The following is a 15532-nucleotide window of genomic DNA, read 5'->3' as shown; positions in this document are numbered from 1 at the left end:
GGATACTGGGTAATTAAGAGGGAGGATGCTGGGGATCCCCCCAGCATTCCACTGAGGAATTATCAGGGCAGATGCTGAAGGGATGCATGAGGTGGGTGTGGGGATATGGGGGGATGCAGGAGGGCTGAGCAGGGGTCAACCCTGACCCCGGGGTGAGGGGCTGGGGGGGCTGAGTTGTGCCTCCCTCTCCCGCAGATCATCTGCCTGGACCTGGCCGAGGAGATGGCAGTGCCCAAACTGGAGTCCTTCAACGGGTGAGTGTTGGGAGGTGCTCGGGGGGGTGCTGCTGGGCCCCGCTGAGCCCCTCTCCCCCCGTGGCAGGTCCAAGACCAACGCGCTGAACATCTCCCAGAAGATGATCGAGATGTTCGTGAGGACCAAGCACAAGATCGACAAGTGCCACGAGTTCGCGCTGGTGGTGGTGAACAACGACGCCACGTGGGTGAGAGGGGGACAGGGACGGGGCTGGGGACGGGCACAGCTCCATGCACCCCTCACCCTGCTCCTCTCAGCTCTCAGGGTTCACCTCGGACCCCCGCGAGGTTTGCAGCTGCCTCTACGACCTGGAGACCGTCGTCTGCAAGTCCTTCAGTATCCACCCGCCTGTGGGGCTGGGGTGGGGGTCCCTTGGGTGCCAGTGGGGTCCCTTGGGTGCAAACAGGGTCCCTTGAGCATCTGCAGGGACCCTCGAGGCTCCTCCCTGGCATCCTGAGCATCTGGAGGCTGGAGGGGGTCAAATGGAGCTGTTGAGGCCCCCCCAAGGCAGAGGGGTAACACCAGACCCTCCCCACCCACCAGACCCACATTTATTGATGTTTTCTCCCCATTTCCAGTGCCCAGTGACATCACCTCCCTCTGGGGGGGCTGCCTGGGTGTCCCGGTGCCAGCCTGGGGGGTTGGGATGTCCCTGGGGCGTGGGATGTGCCCGGGGGTGGGCAGAGGGGAGTCCATGTGCCAAGCTTGGTCCTTAACTGGGGTGCAGATCTGGAAGGACTCTTCAACCTGATGTGAGTACGTCTGAGGGGGCTCAGGGGTGCTGGGGGGGCTCAGGGCTGCTGGGTGGGGTCAGTGGGTGCTGGGGCAGTCTGGGGGTGCTGGGTGGGGGGCTCAGAGCTCCCACCTGGCTGCAGATTTCCCACTTTACACCCCGAGCCTTTAACCCGAAGGGCTCCTGGGGGTGGGTGCTGCTCCCCTGGGACGGTCCCTGAGCTGGGGGTGCCGTGGGGGTCCCTGATCCTCCTTCCCCTCCCCTGGCACAGCCAACAGAAGATTGAGCTGCCAGTGACAGAGAATGTCCAGACCATCCCCCCGCCCTACGTGGTCCGGACCATCCTGGTGTTCGGGCGCCCCGGGTGCCAGCCCCAGTTCTCCATGTCCGAGCACATGAAGGTGAGTCCTGTGGCACCACCTGGGGACAGGAGGGCTGGGAGGGACTGGGGAGGGACAGGAAGCTGAACATGGGCCAGGAAGGCCAGTGGTGTCCTGGTCTGGATTAGGAATAGTGATTCACCAGGGAGGTGATTCTGCCCCTGGACTGGGCACTCGTGAGGCCACCCCTGGAGTGCTGTGCCCAGTTCTGGCCCCTCAGTTTAGGAAGGACACTGAGTGTGTCCAAAGAAAGGCAACAAGGCTGGAGAAGGGACTGGAACACAAGTACTGTGAGGAGAAGCTGGGAGGGCTCAACCTGGAGAGAAGGAGGCTCAGGGGAGACCTCCTCACTTTCTACAACTCCCTGACAGGAGGGTGTAGGTGGGTATTGGTCTCTTCTCTCAGGCCACCAGCAGTAGGACAACAAGAGGACACAGTCTCAAGCTGTGCCAGGGGAGGTTTAGGTTGGACATTGGGAAGAAACTCTTCACAGAGAGAGTGATCAGACCTTGGAATGGGCTGCCCAGGGAGGGGGTGGACTCACTGTCCCTGGAGGAGTTTAAAATGAGACTGGATGTGCCACTCAGAGCCATGGACTGGGTGACAGGGTGGTGTTGGGTCACGGGTTGGACTCCATGATCTCAGAGGTCGTTGATTCTGTGCTGTGAGTGCCCCCTGTGTCCCCTCTGGGTGACCTCGGTGGCTCCAGGGTTGTCCCTGGAAAAGCTCCCTGGTTCCCTTGCAGAAGATGCTGCAGTGCCCCTACTTCTTCTTCGACGTGGTTTACATCCACAACGGCCTGGAGGAGAAGGAGGAGGAGACGAGCTGGAAGGTACAGCGGGCAGGGGGGATTTCCTGGGAGACCCTGGGCTCAGCAGGAGCTCTGTGCTCTTGGGAGGGATTGCTCCCTCACCTTGAGTAAGGAATTCTCCATGTCAGAAAGGTGCCAGCCAGAACTGGGTCACACTGGGGGGGAGACCAGCCTACCCCCCACCCTTTCCTTGGGGCTGGTAATCCTGACAAATGGGGGGCTGGTAATGCTGAAAAATGAGGAGGCAGGGAAGGAAGAACGACCCTGAATTCCTGGGGGGGCTCTTTTGAGGCCAGCCCATGGCCTGGGGAGGGGTTTGAAGGGGCTCTTTGGGGCCAGTCCCTGGGCCTGGGGAGGGGTTTGAGGGGGCTCTTTCAGGCCACCCCCAGACCTTATGGTGCTTTAGAGGGAGACTACTCTGTAAAAAGTAGGACAAAACTCAGGATGATGCAGAACAAGCCCATTCCTGGGGGGATCCCAGCGGGGTTCTCTGACCCTTGTTGGGGGGGAAACTGCCATGGCAGGGCCACCCCCTGCCCACCCTTCCAGTCCCTCCCGTGCCCTCCCCAGGAGATGTACGGCTTCTTCAGCAGCCTGGACACCAAGGGCACCAACTACAAGTACGAGGTGCCGCTGACGGGGCCGGCGGTGGAGCTGCACAACTGCATGGCCAAGCTGCTGGCACACCCCCTGCAGCGCCCCTTCCAGAGCCACGCGGCCTACGGGCTGCTGGAGGAGGACGAGCCCCCCGAGGTCGAGGCCACCGTCTGAGCCCCCGGGGAGGGGGTGGGGATGGCTGGGGAGGGGGCGTCGTGGCGGCTCCTGCGGGGTTTTGTTGGGACGGGGAAAGAGAGGTGTTTGCCTGACTGGTGGTGTCGTGGTGCTGCTGCGGGGTCTGGGCTCGGGGTGGGGACTGGGGGTGAGGGGTCACCCCTCCCGGCCCTGTGTGGGTGCTGCTGGGTTTTGGGAGGTGCTGGGTAGAGTTGGTGAGGAGTTCTGGGAGGCACTGGGCAGTGCTCATTCAGGGCACTGGGAGCACTGGTGCAGGCACTGGGAGCACTGGGAGCGCTGGTGCTGGGAGATACCGACGCCGGCCGCTGGGGGGCGCTGAGGGTCAGGGGGCGGGGAGTGCTTTGGCTCCGCCTCCCCGGTGAAAAGTGGGTGTGGCCGCCCTCGACCGGCTCCCATTGACTCCTCGCCAGCCAATGAGCGGCGGCGCGGGGGGTTTGAACGTGCGCGGGGCGGGATGAGCGGAACGTAAGGGGGGGACACCGGGGGGGTTCAGGGGGGACACCGGGGTCGGGGGGGGACACCGGGATCCAGGGGGGACATCGGGGAATACCGGGACGGGGGGGACACGGGGGCACACTGGGACACGGGAGGGGTACCGGGACCGATACCAGGATCAGGGGGGACACCGGGACCGGAGTGGGAGCACCGGGACCATGGACACACACTGGGGCCGGGAGGAGACACCGGGACCGGGGGGTGACACCTGGACAAGGAGAACGCACCGGGACAGGGGGGATACCGGGACAGGGGGGATACCGGGACAGGGGGGAGTGCTGCAGCACGGGGGGAACCCCAACACCGGGGACCTGCCGGGGCCACGCAGGGTCCGCCCCGACGGTGCTGGAGCCCCGCTGCGGGGTGGTGGCACTTGTGTGACCCCCGGGGGCGCCCGTGACCTTCCTCGACCTGCGGCCCGGGCTGGGGGTGACCCCCGCTCCCGATCCCACACTCCAGGCGTTCCCGGGAGCTGACGCCGCTCCACGAGGCCGCGGCCCGGGGGTGCCGCCGGTGCCTCGGGCTCCTCCTGCGGGAACGGGGGCACCTGCGGGACCAGGTGAGTGGGGACAGGGACAGCCCTGGGCACGGGGACAGCACCCACGGGACCCTCCTCGTCCGTGGAGTGGGGGAGCTGTGTCACCCCGTGGTGGTGGCCCTGGCGGCAGTGACAGCGATGTCCCCTCCCCGCAGGATGGAAAACAGGCCGTGGATGTGGTGCTGGAGCAGGGCTGGCCCCTCGTGGAGGGTGAGGTCCCCTGGGTGCCCCCTTGGCTGGGGTTGGGGGTCCCACCCAGCCCCCCAGTTTGGACTGGGCACTGATTCCCATCCCTGTCCCCAGCCCCGGGGGGGCACAGGAGGACCCTGTCCTTCCTGACCGAGGATGACTCCGATGGCAGCATCTCCCCTGGGCTCCCTGAGGACAATTCCGAGGCCGGACCCCTCAGCAGCACCCGCAGGTCCCTCCTGGAGGAGCAGGAGCTGGGGGGCTGCTGTGTCCCCCCACTGTGGCAGGACCGTGCTCCAGAGCCCTTGTCTCTCCCCCCATGGCTCCAGGGGGACCCCAGGGGCTCTGCTGTCCCCCCCCAGCCCCTGGCCTCCAGCACACTGCTCTGGGACAGGGATGAGCTCCAGGAGGGACCCCCGAACTGGACTGGGGGGGGAAGGATGGGACCACCCCCCTGGGCTCCCCCCCAGCCCAGTGTTGGGGACATCCGTGCCCCCTGCCCCCAGTTTGGCCCCAGTGGGTCCCTGAGGGACCCCCGGTGCTGCAGCAGGACCTTGGGGGGGCACAGAGCCCCCCTGCCCTGCCGTGACCTGAGCAGCTGCTCCGAGATGTCCCCGAGCCCTGGTGACAGTGACATCCCTCAGCACCGCCCCGGTGTCCCCTGGGGAGGGGTGGGGGGTGCTACCCCCAAAATGGGGGGGGTAGTGCCCAAGGTGGGGGTTGGAGTTTGGGACTCCGGCAGCCCTGGGGACCCTGACAGCCCTGGGGACAGCAGCAGCCCTGGGGACAGCAGCAGTGCCACCGAGTGCTTTGTCACTGCTCTGGGTTCCCTGGAGCCCAGTGAGGCCGGGGGGGGCCGGGGGGCTCAGCCCCGCTGTTCCCCCCCGCCCCGGGCAGCCGGGGGGCTGGGAGGGGGTGCAGCCCCCTCCCCAACGGGAGCTGCCCCCCGGGAGCTGCCCCCTGCCAGCCCCCCCCTCGCGGAGCAGGCTCAGGGTGATGGTTTCTGGGGCGGCTCCGGGGCAGCCCCTCGCTCCGGGGGGGGCCCAGGAGCGGGTGATGTGGGGGAGCTGCTTGCCCGGCTCCAGGGCTGCAGCCTCCGGGGGTCCCCGCCCTGCACCCCGCGGTCCCCTCTCAGCCCGGCCGGTGTCACCGCTGGGGATGTCACCCCCCGGGGCCAGGAGCCCCCCGGGCACCGCCACATCACCCCCAGGACCAGGAGCCGCCTCCGGGCGGTGGCAGAGCGGCTCAACTCCTCCTCCTCCTCCTCTTCCTCCTCCCTCTTCAATGGGACGCTGCCGATGCCCCGGAGACCCCCCAGGATCAGATCCCCCCGGGGGGTCCCCAGGGACCCTGTCACCCCCCCGGGACACTGTGTCACCCCGCGGGACGAGGATGTGTCCGGGCAGGACGGAGAGGGGACAGACTCTTTGGAAGACACCCAGATCCTGCCCGGAGCCCCCAGTTCACCCCCGGGGGGGGGTCGGCAGCTCCCCCGGCTCCAGCCCCACGGTCCTGCTGTGCCCTGGGGACCCCGGGCCCCCTCCGAATCCCCCATCAGGCCCTCGGGGCTCCCCCCACCCCGAGGTGCTGGAGGGTGGCTCTGGGTGGCAGCAGCACTCGCCCTCGGGGACACCCCAGTTCCAGTGGCCCCACGGGAGCTCCAGGCGCCTTTTGGCCCCACAAGCATCCAGCAGTGCCCGGGGGGACCTGGGCACCCCGTCCATGCCACTGTCACCCCCCGGCTGTGGTCCCCACTGCTCCAGGGGGCATCGAGACGACGAGGGGCAGGGACTGTCACCCCCCGAGTGTCACAGTCCCGGCACAGGGGCCACCCCCAGCCCCGAGGACGCCCCGGGCCGGGATGGCCGAGTGTCCCCGGTGTCCCCGGGGCCCCTCTCGGACCAAAGTCTGCGGCGGCGGCTGCGGGAGCTGGGGGAGGAGCCGGGACCCGTCACCGACCTCACCCGGGGGCTTTACCGGCGGCGGCTGCGGGAGCTGGGCACGGGACGCGGCGGGGAGCCGGGGGGTGAGTCTGGGCATCCCATCCTGGGGGACTCACCCTGGGGTTCCCATCCGACCTGGCAGCTCCCGGTGGGAGTGGGGATGGGGGTTGGGGGCCGTGGGGATGGGTACGGGGGGCTGCGCTGAGCCCACGATGATGGGCACGGGGGGCTGCACTGAGCCCATGGTTTCGGCCACGAGGCTCACAGTGGTCCCCAATGCTGGCACGGCCCCCCCAGGGCACAGCCCGGAGCTGGTGGCTGCGCTGAGGACCGGCCACATCCCCGACTGTGCCCAGGACGAGCTGGCACTGGCGCGGCAGTTCGAGCGTCCCGACCGCGGCCGGCGCTGGCGGGAAGGGCTGCTCAAGTCCAGCTTCAACTACCTCCTCCTCGACCCCAGGTAGGGCCACGGCGCCGTGCCTGCCGTTCCCTGTGCCAGCAGGGCCCGAGGGGGGACTCCTGCGAGGCATCGAGGCTCTGAGGTGGGGTTTGCACCTCCAGGACCACCCGGGACCTGCCCCTGCGCTGCCCCCGCCTGAGCCCCGCCCAGCGCTTCCAGACCTTCGTCAGCGCCGTGTTCTACGTGGGCAAGGGCACCCGGGCCAGGCCCTACTGCCACCTGGCCGAGGCCCTGGGCAGCACCGGGCAGGGACACGGCGGGTGGGGAGGGCTGGGGGCTGGGGAGGGTGGAGGTGGGGGCTGGGGGCTCTGGGGATGGGCATGGGGGGCACGAGGCTGTGGGGAGGGGTGTGAGGGCTGCACTGGGGGGGCTGAGTGCTGTGGGGATGGGCATGGGGGACCTGAGGCTGTGGGGATGGGCACAAGGGGTTGGGGACCACGGTGAGGGACGTGGGGGGGCTGCACCAGGGGCTTGATGATGGGCCATGGTGATGGGCATAAAGGGGGGGCTTGGGGACACGGTGACAGGCACAGGGGGCTGGGGACCATGGGTATGGGCACGAGGGTGGGCACTGGTGGCCCTGCTGACAGTCCCTGCTGTCCCACAGGGCTGCCCCAAGGTGCGGCGCATCCTGGAGATCTGGGAGAGCGGACACGGCGTCATCTCCGTGCTCTGCTTCCAGAACAGGGTCCCGGCCGAGGCCTACACGAGGGAGGGCTGCATGGTGGAGGCGCTGGGTGAGCAGGGTGGGGGGATCCTGGGGCTGCCCCGACCCCCAGCACAGCCCCCGGCGTCGGCTCTGCTGCTGCCCCCGCTCCCCACGTCCCTCTGCCACCCCTGCAGGAGCCGGGGGCTGCAGGGGGGCCGTGGAGGGGGGTGCAGCCCATCCTGGGGACTTTGGGATTCCCAGTTCCCAGGGCAGGGTCTGGCACAGCCCCCCGACCCCCCATTTCCAGTGGGAAAAGCTGCCTGGGGGTGGGTGATGGTGGGGGGTGTGGGGCTACCTCTGTCCTCACAGGGCTGTGGGTGCTGGTGGGGAGCAGGGGGCCGGGTCCGTGGGTGCCTGACCCTGTCCCCGTGGGTGCTGTCCCCCTCCCCACAGGCCTGCAGACCCTCACCAACCAGCGCAAGGGGCACTGCTATGGCGTGGCCGCGGGCTGGGCGCCCGAGCGGCGCCGGCGCCTGGGGGTGCACATGTTGTACCGGGCCATGAGCATCTTCCTGGCCGAGGGCGAGCGGCAGCTCCGGCCCGGGGACATCCCGGGGAGGTGACAGTGCTCGGGGGGGTGGGGGTGGGGGGCAGCTTTTATGTCGTGACCGCTGCGAAGATTTGTTTCTGTTTTTCTATTTCCCCGGCCGGGTGATCAATAAATCGCTGCGGGGCTGGGTTTGCCTGAAGAATTCCCAGTTGTGGGAGATTCCTGGCTTCGCATCCCTGCTCCGCCGCGCACGGAGACAAGGAGGACACCCCCCCCACCCCGTCCCCAGCAGGCAGTGGGACACGGCTGGGCTGTAGCACGGCTTTACTGGGTGGAATGGCACTAACGCGGCGTCGGCGGCGGGTTCCGTGTGCGTTTGCCTCGGCTTTAGCAACAAGCGATGTGGGGACAGAGCCCGTGGGGGACAGAGCTGGCAGAGCTGCGACCCCCTGGCTGGCCGGGGAGGGGGGGGCACGGCGGGGGTAGAGCCGTGTCTGGGGGGACGTTTGGTGGCGTTTCTGGGCACCCTCTGCAGCCCCGGGGTGTGCTGGGGGGGGGGTCTCCCTGGGCTGGACGGGGTGGGAGGGGGCAGAGGGAGATGATCTGAACCCAGGGGGCTTAAAATTCTCATTATGAGACAGCAGTGGGAAGGGCAGGCACTGGCAGAGGGGGTGCAGGGGACACGTCACTCGGGGTCTGATGGACCCTTCCTCTTCCACATCCCTCATTTTGGGGACAAGGGTGGGCTCAGCCCCGGGGAAGGTGCTTTGCAGGGTGATCCCAGATCTGTTGGGAGCAGCCCTGCCCAGGAGGACCCCCCTGAGCCCCCCGGGGGTGCCTCGGTGCGGTGCCAGCCCCGTTCAGGGCACGGGGGCCTGGTGGGATGGGGGCCGAGGGCGAGGTTTCCGCGGGACTCGTCGTTTCTTTGGTTTAGATGGGGGGAGTGAGGGGCAAACAAAGCGGGAGCGGGGCGGGCGACGCTGGGCCTGTCCCCGGGAACAGCATCCTCCCGGTTTTCCAGGAGCCCCGGGAAGCTGAGATGGCACTTCCTGGGTACCTCCTCCGCCCCGCCCAGCTCCCGGCAGCGGGATGGGAAGCACAGGGGTGGGAGGTGACGGGTTATGTACAGAACAGTGTCAGTGATGGTGTCTGTTGGGATCAGGTGGTCCTGGTTCGCTTCCTCGCTCCCGTGTTGCTCCGAGACCCTGCGGATCCGTCCGGGAGCCGTCGGGAGGGACGGACACAGCGGCCACGGGACGGGGTATTGCTGCTCCCCCAGCGCACGGGGGACGGGGGTGATCCCAGGGGGAGTTTGTGGTGGGTCCCGGAGCCGAGGAGGAGCTGGGGAGGTGGGGGTGGCTCCGGGGGGGCTGCGGCAGCGGGAGGGGGAGCGGGGGCTCTGCGGAAGCGCTGCGGGACCTGAAGCGATGGAGGCGGGACCGCGGGGGGGACGTGGGAGAGCTCAGGCTCGGCCCTGCCACAGCCAGGCCGGTCCCACCGCGGTCCTGGCCGTGCCCACGGAGGCAGGACACCTCCTCATCCTCTGTGCAGGAGCTGCTGCCATCCACGAGGAGCCCCTCGAAGCCGGGTCGTGGCTGTCCCATCCTCCCGGGTGGCTCGAGAGGCACATCCCGCTGCTGAGGCCGAAGAGACTTTGGCTTCCCCTTTAAAGCAATCCCAGCTCAGGTCCTCCCGCCCTCCTGGAGCCCCTGCGAGTCCTTCCCGTTCTGCCGCGGGTGGGACCAGTCCCCGGAGGTGTCGCTGCGTGAGGAAAATAACACTACAAAGGAACAGGATGAAGACGCTCCGGCGCCGTCCCCGCGGGGGTGGGGACCAGGTCTGCCGTGTTCCCGCTGCCGGCCCTGCACTCCCTGCCCTGGGGGAGCCTCCCTGCTCCCCCTCCAACCTCCGGCACGGCCGGGAAACCAAACGGGCTGCGCTCCCGACGAGGGCAGCCCCCGGAGCCCCTCCGCTCTCACAAACCCCTCTGCGCTCCGAAACATCTCTCCCATGGGAGCAGCCCGGTCTCCGTGTCCCGCTGCCTTATTTCTTCTCCCCGTGCCCGTCCCCAGCTGGCGTCTCGGGCTCCCACAGGACGAACTCGTGGAGCAGCGTGTTCACCGTCTCGGGGCACTCCATCATCACCATGTGGCTGCCCTCGTCGATCACCTTCAGGAAGGCGATCAGCAGGATCTGCGGAAGAGGGGGGCGGTGGCACAGGGTCAGTGCTGGGAGGAGTCCCCCGGGCGATCCGCCCCCGGCCCCACTCACAGGATCGACACGAAAAGACCTCTGAGGCCCCGGAGCGCAGCCTCTCACCCCGCCCCGTACCTCGGCCATCCTCTGGTCCTCCTCCACCGGGACGAACTTGTCGTGCATGCCGTGGACCAGGAGCACGGGCACGGCCAGCTCGGCGTGGTACACCTCGTCCCCCTCGGGCCAGTACTGCCCGCTCATCATGGCCCGCAGCACGAAGGACGAGACGTTGAAGGCGTTGCCTTCCTTCAGCAGCTGCTTCTCTTTGGCACCTTGGCGGGCAAAGCCGGCCCTACGGGAGGGAGTCGGGGGTCAGCCCGACCTCGGGGGCATGGGGGAAGGACGAGGCGTCCCTGCCCCAACCCTCCCCCTCGCCAGCGTGGCCACTCACTTGAGGAAGCTCCAGGCCAGGCAGGGGGACAGGCAGTGCAGGACACACGTGGGCATGTTGAAGATGGAGCACAGGCTGGGCTCCAGCGCCGTGGGGCCCCCACCATTGATCATGATCACCTTATGGACCAGGTCTGGGTACTCGTGGGCGAGGAAGGTGCAGAAGGACACCCTGCGGGGACAGACAGACATGGGGACCACGTCCTGACCCCCGCGGTGGGGAGGGCCTGGCACAGGTTGCCCTGAGAAGCTGTGTCTGCCCCAGCCCTGGAAGTGTCCAAGGCCAGGCTGGATGGGGCTTGGAGCGACCTGGGCTAGTGGAAGGTGTCCCTGCCCGTGGCAGGGGGGTGGCACTGGGTGGGCTTTACGGTCCCTTCCCACCAAAACCATTCCAGGATTCTGTGATCCCAAGGATCCATGGCTACACCCCTTTGTTTGACCCGCGCTCCCCCTTTCTGGGGCAGGGGACACAAACCCCCCAGCAGAGGGGCTGAGCTGGGTCTTTCACTCCTGCCCAGAGCAGAGCAGGGTGCTGGGACCCACTTGGGTGCCCGCCAGCCTGACCCAGCCTTGTCCTGGTCTAATCCTGCCCGTCTCCAAGCCGGCTCCAGCTCCCTCTCCTCCCAGGCACTGCTTAGTGTCTGTCTAATTGACTTTCTTGGGCTTACCCTATTTATAGGCCGTGCTCTGCCAGCTTCCCCACTGGAGGCCAGGCTCTGGGATTAGCTGGGCCCAGGGACACCCCCCAAGAGGATGTAGGAGATCAGAACCGAGGGATAAACCCAGAACAGGAACCCCCACGCCCCCGAGGCGCGGGATCTGTTCGCTGCCAAGGAGGGGACAGGGGGGTGGATCCATCCCTTCTCCGGGCCCCTTACCCGTAGGAATGTCCTATCAGGATGTTCCTCTTCTTGGCATAGCGCTTGAACACGGCCCTCATGTCCTCGGCCAGGGCGTAGAAGGTGTAGGCGGCGGCAATCTGGGGGGCCGAGCTGCAGCCGTGCCCCGCCAGGTCCGGGGCCACCACCTCGTAGCCCAGCTTGGTAAAGAAGTCCAGCTGCTCCTTCCAGATGTCCAGGGAGCCGCCCACGCCGTGGATGAAGAACAGCACCACGTCGCCGTGCGTCCCCTTGCAGCTCGTGATCCGCTTCCTGCAGTCGATGTTCACCACCTTCTTGGGCTTGCGCTTGCGGCGCTTCCCGGGCGCCGCGTCCCGGGCGCCGCATCCCGGCGTCCCGGCCGGAGCCTGGCCGGCCGCCTCGGACAGCTCCAGCTCCACGGTGCCGCCGGGCTCGGCCGCGCCGCCGGGGCAGGGCAGGATCTCGGAGCGCACGGCGTCGCCCAGGTTCTCGATCACCAGCTGCCCGTTGCGGTACAGGGTGATCCTGCGCTTGCAGTGAACCACCCCCCGCTCCGGCGCCCCGGGTTGTGCCTCCTCGGGCTCCTCCGGGGCCGGGCGGGCGGGAACGCTGTGCCTGACCCGCAGGATCCGCCCCGGCTTCACCTCCACGAAGCTGTAGCCGTCGCCGGACTCAACGCTGTCCAGCGGCCCCACGGCGTTGGTGGTTTTGCCCATGAGGCAGCACAGGAGCCCATCGGTGATGCTGTTCAGCATTATGCTCCCTGCAGAGAGGGGTGACAGGGAAAAGGGGGGTTAGGAGGCGGCTCCAGCACCCAGAGGGGTCCTGGCTGGGGCACAGGGGAGCAGGGACAGCCCTGTCCCCTCTCCTCTGCTGCCGGCCCCGGGAAGAGCAGTGGTGGCACAGAATGGGGACGCCTTTGGGGTGATGGTGATGCTCCCCAAAATCACAGCCCTGCTCAGCCTCCTGCACGTGGGCTGAGGGGTCAGATCCCAGGGGGATCCAGCATTCCCTGTCCTGCTCTGTCCTGGCCATGTCCTTGTCACCCAGCAGCCCCCGTCACGCAATCGCAGCCCCCCGAGGAGGGATCTGCTCTGACCGAGGGGAGAAACACAGAAGAAAAGCCTGTTTGAGACAAAAAACTCTCTTTTTAGCACCAAATATGGAGCGAAGGGAAGAGTCAGTGCTGGGGATGCATTATTTATACCAATTAAATATATATATACACATGTCTCGAGCCTGAGCCACCGATCCAGCAGCGAGGTGGGAATGACAGCGACGGGAGATGAAGGATTTAATTAAAACCACTCCACAAACCACGGCTGAAAATAACAGAGCAAGAGAAGGAGCGGGGAGGGAACCCCCTCCCACATCCCCACGTGGGCTGGGGGGGGATGTGACACTGCCCTTGGTGTCCCCAGGGCTCATTCCTTGGCTTTGGATGGGGGGGACCACCGAGCCTGGGGAGGGGGGAGGCTGGTGGCAGTGGGGACACCGATGCCAGGCCTGGAGCCCGCTGGTGCCAGAGGGGCTGGAAGGTCCCTGGATGGCAGCCGGGAGGGTGTTAATTATTGATGAGGCAAAACACGGTGAATTATTGATGCCAGCGGGCAGAGAAGCGGAGCGGGCGCCGTGCAAAGGGCTGGGCCTGCAGGAGGGGGCACTGGGCGCCCACTGCCATCCCCCTGGAGGAGGAGAAGCGTGTTCCCAGCTGGGAATTTAATGGATAAATCCCAGTGATCCTTCAGGAGCAGCCCCTCAGCTCCCCTGAGCAGCCTGACAGGGTTACAAGCATCGGGCTGGCAGATTATGCCAAGGAAAACCAGGCTGGAGGCAGGTTGGGAGTGCAGGGGTCCCTCTCTGTGGATTTTAACACTCATTCCATCTGGGAATGCCAACACCAGACCCTCCTCAGTGACTCCCACGGACCCAAACACACCCAGGGACTGGACAGGCTCCCAGGTGCTCCAGCCCCAGCACAACCCCCTGCTCGAGGGTTTTCCCAGGAAACCCAGCCTGTTTGCTCCAGGCAGGCCATGCTGGTAACAGTTCCCTTGGCAAGGCCAGGGTGGTTTATCCAGGGAGTGCTGCCAGCCCTGGGAACAGCAGCCAGTGTTTGATTCTCACCCAGCTCTGTCGGTGTCCTGACTCCCCCAAACACCCCACCAAGGATCGGGTCCTGGATGTGGGGATTGGGAATGAGCAGAGCTGGGCCTGGGGGCTCCTTCTCCTTTGGGGCTCCCCTGGCACTGGGCAGGGCAGGCCCAGCTCTCTGTGGGATCAATAGTCTGGATACAAACCCATCCATGCAGGATCCGGCTGCACCGAAAGCCCTCTGGCTCCCTGGATGCTCCAGGGATGGACCCACCCAAGCTGCTGAGCTTGGAGGTCTTGGAGCCCTGGGAAGGAGAAGCCAAATCCAGAGCTGGCTGGCAGAAGCTGTGCTTCCAGTTGGGAGCTGGGCCCGAGGAACTGGCACCAGCCTGACTGGAGCCCTGGCTGGAGGATGCCCGGCTGCCCTTGCACTGTCCCTGCTCCATGCCAGCCTTGGGAGGCTCTTGGCCCCTGAACTCTGAGCTGGGAATGCTGAACAGAGGGATGGGATGGGCAGAAAATGGGTAGATGGGAACTGAGGCAGCCCCTGAGCCCCTGCATCCCGCACAGCCCCAGGTATCAGCCCATGGAGCCGGGATGTGATCCCGGCTCTGATTCCCACAAAGCCTGTCCTGGCACCGAGCCCCCACTCCACAAGGTCCCGGGGATGTCGGTGTGGATTATAACCAGGAGCCCTGGCCAGCCCGCCCCGACATTGATTAACTCCTCGGGATTAACTCAATTAGTCCCTCCTGTTCATTCCCAGAATTGATCTGCTGGAAGGCTCTGGCAGCGAGGAGCTCTGCAGGCACATCCAGGGGCTCAGGCTCCGGCCTTGGAGGTGCCCTCCAGCATCCCTGGCACTGGGCAGGAGCCCGGATCCCTCTGCAAGAGGGGGATCCCACTCCAAGGGGGGTATCCAAAGGGGGATATCCACTCCAAGGGGGGTATCCAAAGGGGGATATCCACTTGGATACACCCAGGCTGGACATCCTGGTCCAGGATGTGGCTGTCCCTGACGTGTATCTGAGCAAACAAATGAGGGAATTGTGGAATCGTTAAGGTTGGAAAAGCCCTCTGAGATCATGGAATCCAACCATTCAGCAGCACCACTGAGCTGTGTCCCCGAGTGCCACATCCACACACGCCTTCCGAACACTTCCAGGGACAACATGGAGCACATCCCGGCCGGGGGCGTTCGTGGGAACGGGAGGGACGGGAGGTAAAGCGGCTCCGTGTCGGGCCTTGTTTTGGGGCTGGGAAGCAAAAGATTCCCGTCTCCCACCTCCCACACACCTCCTCGAACCCAGCGCTCCGTCTGCCGCCGAGCAGGCAGCCAGAAACATCCAGGGATGTTCCCTGGGCGAGATGAAAGGGGCTGGAAATGAAAGCAGATGGATGCGAGGAACTTTGCAAGGATGTGGGTAACCATGGCGACGAGCTGCTTCCCCCCCATCCCGGCTCCCTCCATCGCCGCTCCCGGCTGGGAGCGGGATTTCGGCACCGGTTACATAAGGCCAGGCACAACAATGAGTCAGGCACGGCGGGATCCTGCCCTCGGATCTGTCCCATCCCTGTCCCGAGGGCTTGGGAAGGTGGTGGCATCGCCCCGAGGCCGTACCCAAATTGTGGTTACCCCCAAAAAAAGAATCCCACCTGGCCCCAGGAAACCGCTCCCAGCAGGGATGGGATGTCCGAGGGATGCTGGGGAAATATCCCAGGATTCAGCCCTGGCCCTAGTCCCAGGGCATCCATGAGGAGTTCCCTGGCTGGGAGGAATAACCCGGCTGGGGGAAAAACAACTTCCTGACCTACTTCGGGGCTGCAGAGCCTCGGCTTTGGTGCCACGGGCAGGGACCGTGGTATGGTTGGGGAAACATGGGATGAGATGGGATGTGGCAGCGAGGAGGGAGGAGAGGCTGAGGGGGGAACGTGACAGGCGGGGACATGGGGCTGGCACAGGGATGTGGGGCTGGCACAGGGATGTGGGGCTGGCACAGGGATGAGGGATTACACAGGGATGTGGGGATGGCACAGGGATGTGGGGCTGGCACAGGGATGGGGGGCTGGCACAGGGATGGGGGGATGGCACAGGGATGGGGGGCTGGCACAGGGGTGGGGGGATGGCACAGGGATG

At 66.3% G+C, this 15532-nt stretch overlaps 3 protein-coding genes across 3 annotated transcripts in view; 2 read left to right on the top strand and 1 right to left on the bottom strand.

Annotated features, from left to right (window-relative positions):
* Positions 1-3045, top strand: part of BABAM1 (BRISC and BRCA1 A complex member 1) — an 11502-nt gene extending 8457 nt beyond the window's left edge. Inside the window, exons 3-9 of the mRNA XM_027664326.1 lie at positions 196-254; positions 322-442; positions 513-591; positions 983-1007; positions 1260-1389; positions 2078-2200; positions 2750-3045. Coding sequence (XP_027520127.1) covers positions 223-254; positions 322-442; positions 513-591; positions 983-1007; positions 1260-1389; positions 2078-2200; positions 2750-2950 — 711 coding nt within the window. The 5' untranslated portion in view covers positions 196-222 and the 3' untranslated portion in view covers positions 2951-3045. The remainder of the gene's footprint in view (positions 1-195; positions 255-321; positions 443-512; positions 592-982; positions 1008-1259; positions 1390-2077; positions 2201-2749) is intronic.
* A 380-nt stretch (positions 3046-3425) lies between these two features.
* Positions 3426-8029, top strand: ANKLE1 (ankyrin repeat and LEM domain containing 1). Its single transcript, XM_027664213.1, has 10 exons — positions 3426-3436; positions 3926-4025; positions 4160-4214; positions 4308-4476; positions 5329-5702; positions 5752-6219; positions 6434-6596; positions 6698-6852; positions 7187-7333; positions 7699-8029. Exons 1-10 carry the CDS (start codon positions 3426-3428, stop codon positions 7866-7868), a joined length of 1812 nt encoding a protein of 603 aa, XP_027520014.1. The 3' UTR covers positions 7869-8029.
* Positions 8030-8104: 75 nt separating this feature from the next.
* Positions 8105-15532, bottom strand: part of ABHD8 (abhydrolase domain containing 8) — a 10371-nt gene continuing 2943 nt past the window's right edge. The window contains exons 2-5 of the mRNA XM_027664375.1: positions 11320-12064; positions 10443-10613; positions 10127-10343; positions 8105-9988 (exon numbers count right to left, since the gene is read on the bottom strand). Coding sequence (XP_027520176.1) covers positions 9839-9988; positions 10127-10343; positions 10443-10613; positions 11320-12056 — 1275 coding nt within the window. The 5' untranslated portion in view covers positions 12057-12064 and the 3' untranslated portion in view covers positions 8105-9838. The remainder of the gene's footprint in view (positions 9989-10126; positions 10344-10442; positions 10614-11319; positions 12065-15532) is intronic.

The sequence above is a fragment of the Corapipo altera genome, unplaced genomic scaffold (genome assembly GCF_003945725.1).
Source record: "Corapipo altera isolate COAL_440 unplaced genomic scaffold, ASM394572v1 96, whole genome shotgun sequence".
NCBI classification, from domain to species: Eukaryota; Metazoa; Chordata; class Aves; order Passeriformes; family Pipridae; genus Corapipo; species Corapipo altera.
The sequence above is the reverse complement of the archived record's forward strand: the minus strand, read 5'-3'. Positions and strand labels throughout refer to the sequence as shown.

What these genes read in the sequence shown, in the direction of transcription:
- ANKLE1 (XM_027664213.1), top strand. An exon ending in GGGCTGGCCCCTCGTGGAGG is followed by an intron (nt 4,215 to 4,307) that starts GTGAGGTCCCCT and finishes CCCTGTCCCCAG; the next exon opens with CCCCGGGGGGGCACAGGAGG. An exon ending in TACCTCCTCCTCGACCCCAG is followed by an intron (nt 6,597 to 6,697) that starts GTAGGGCCACGG and finishes TTGCACCTCCAG; the next exon opens with GACCACCCGGGACCTGCCCC.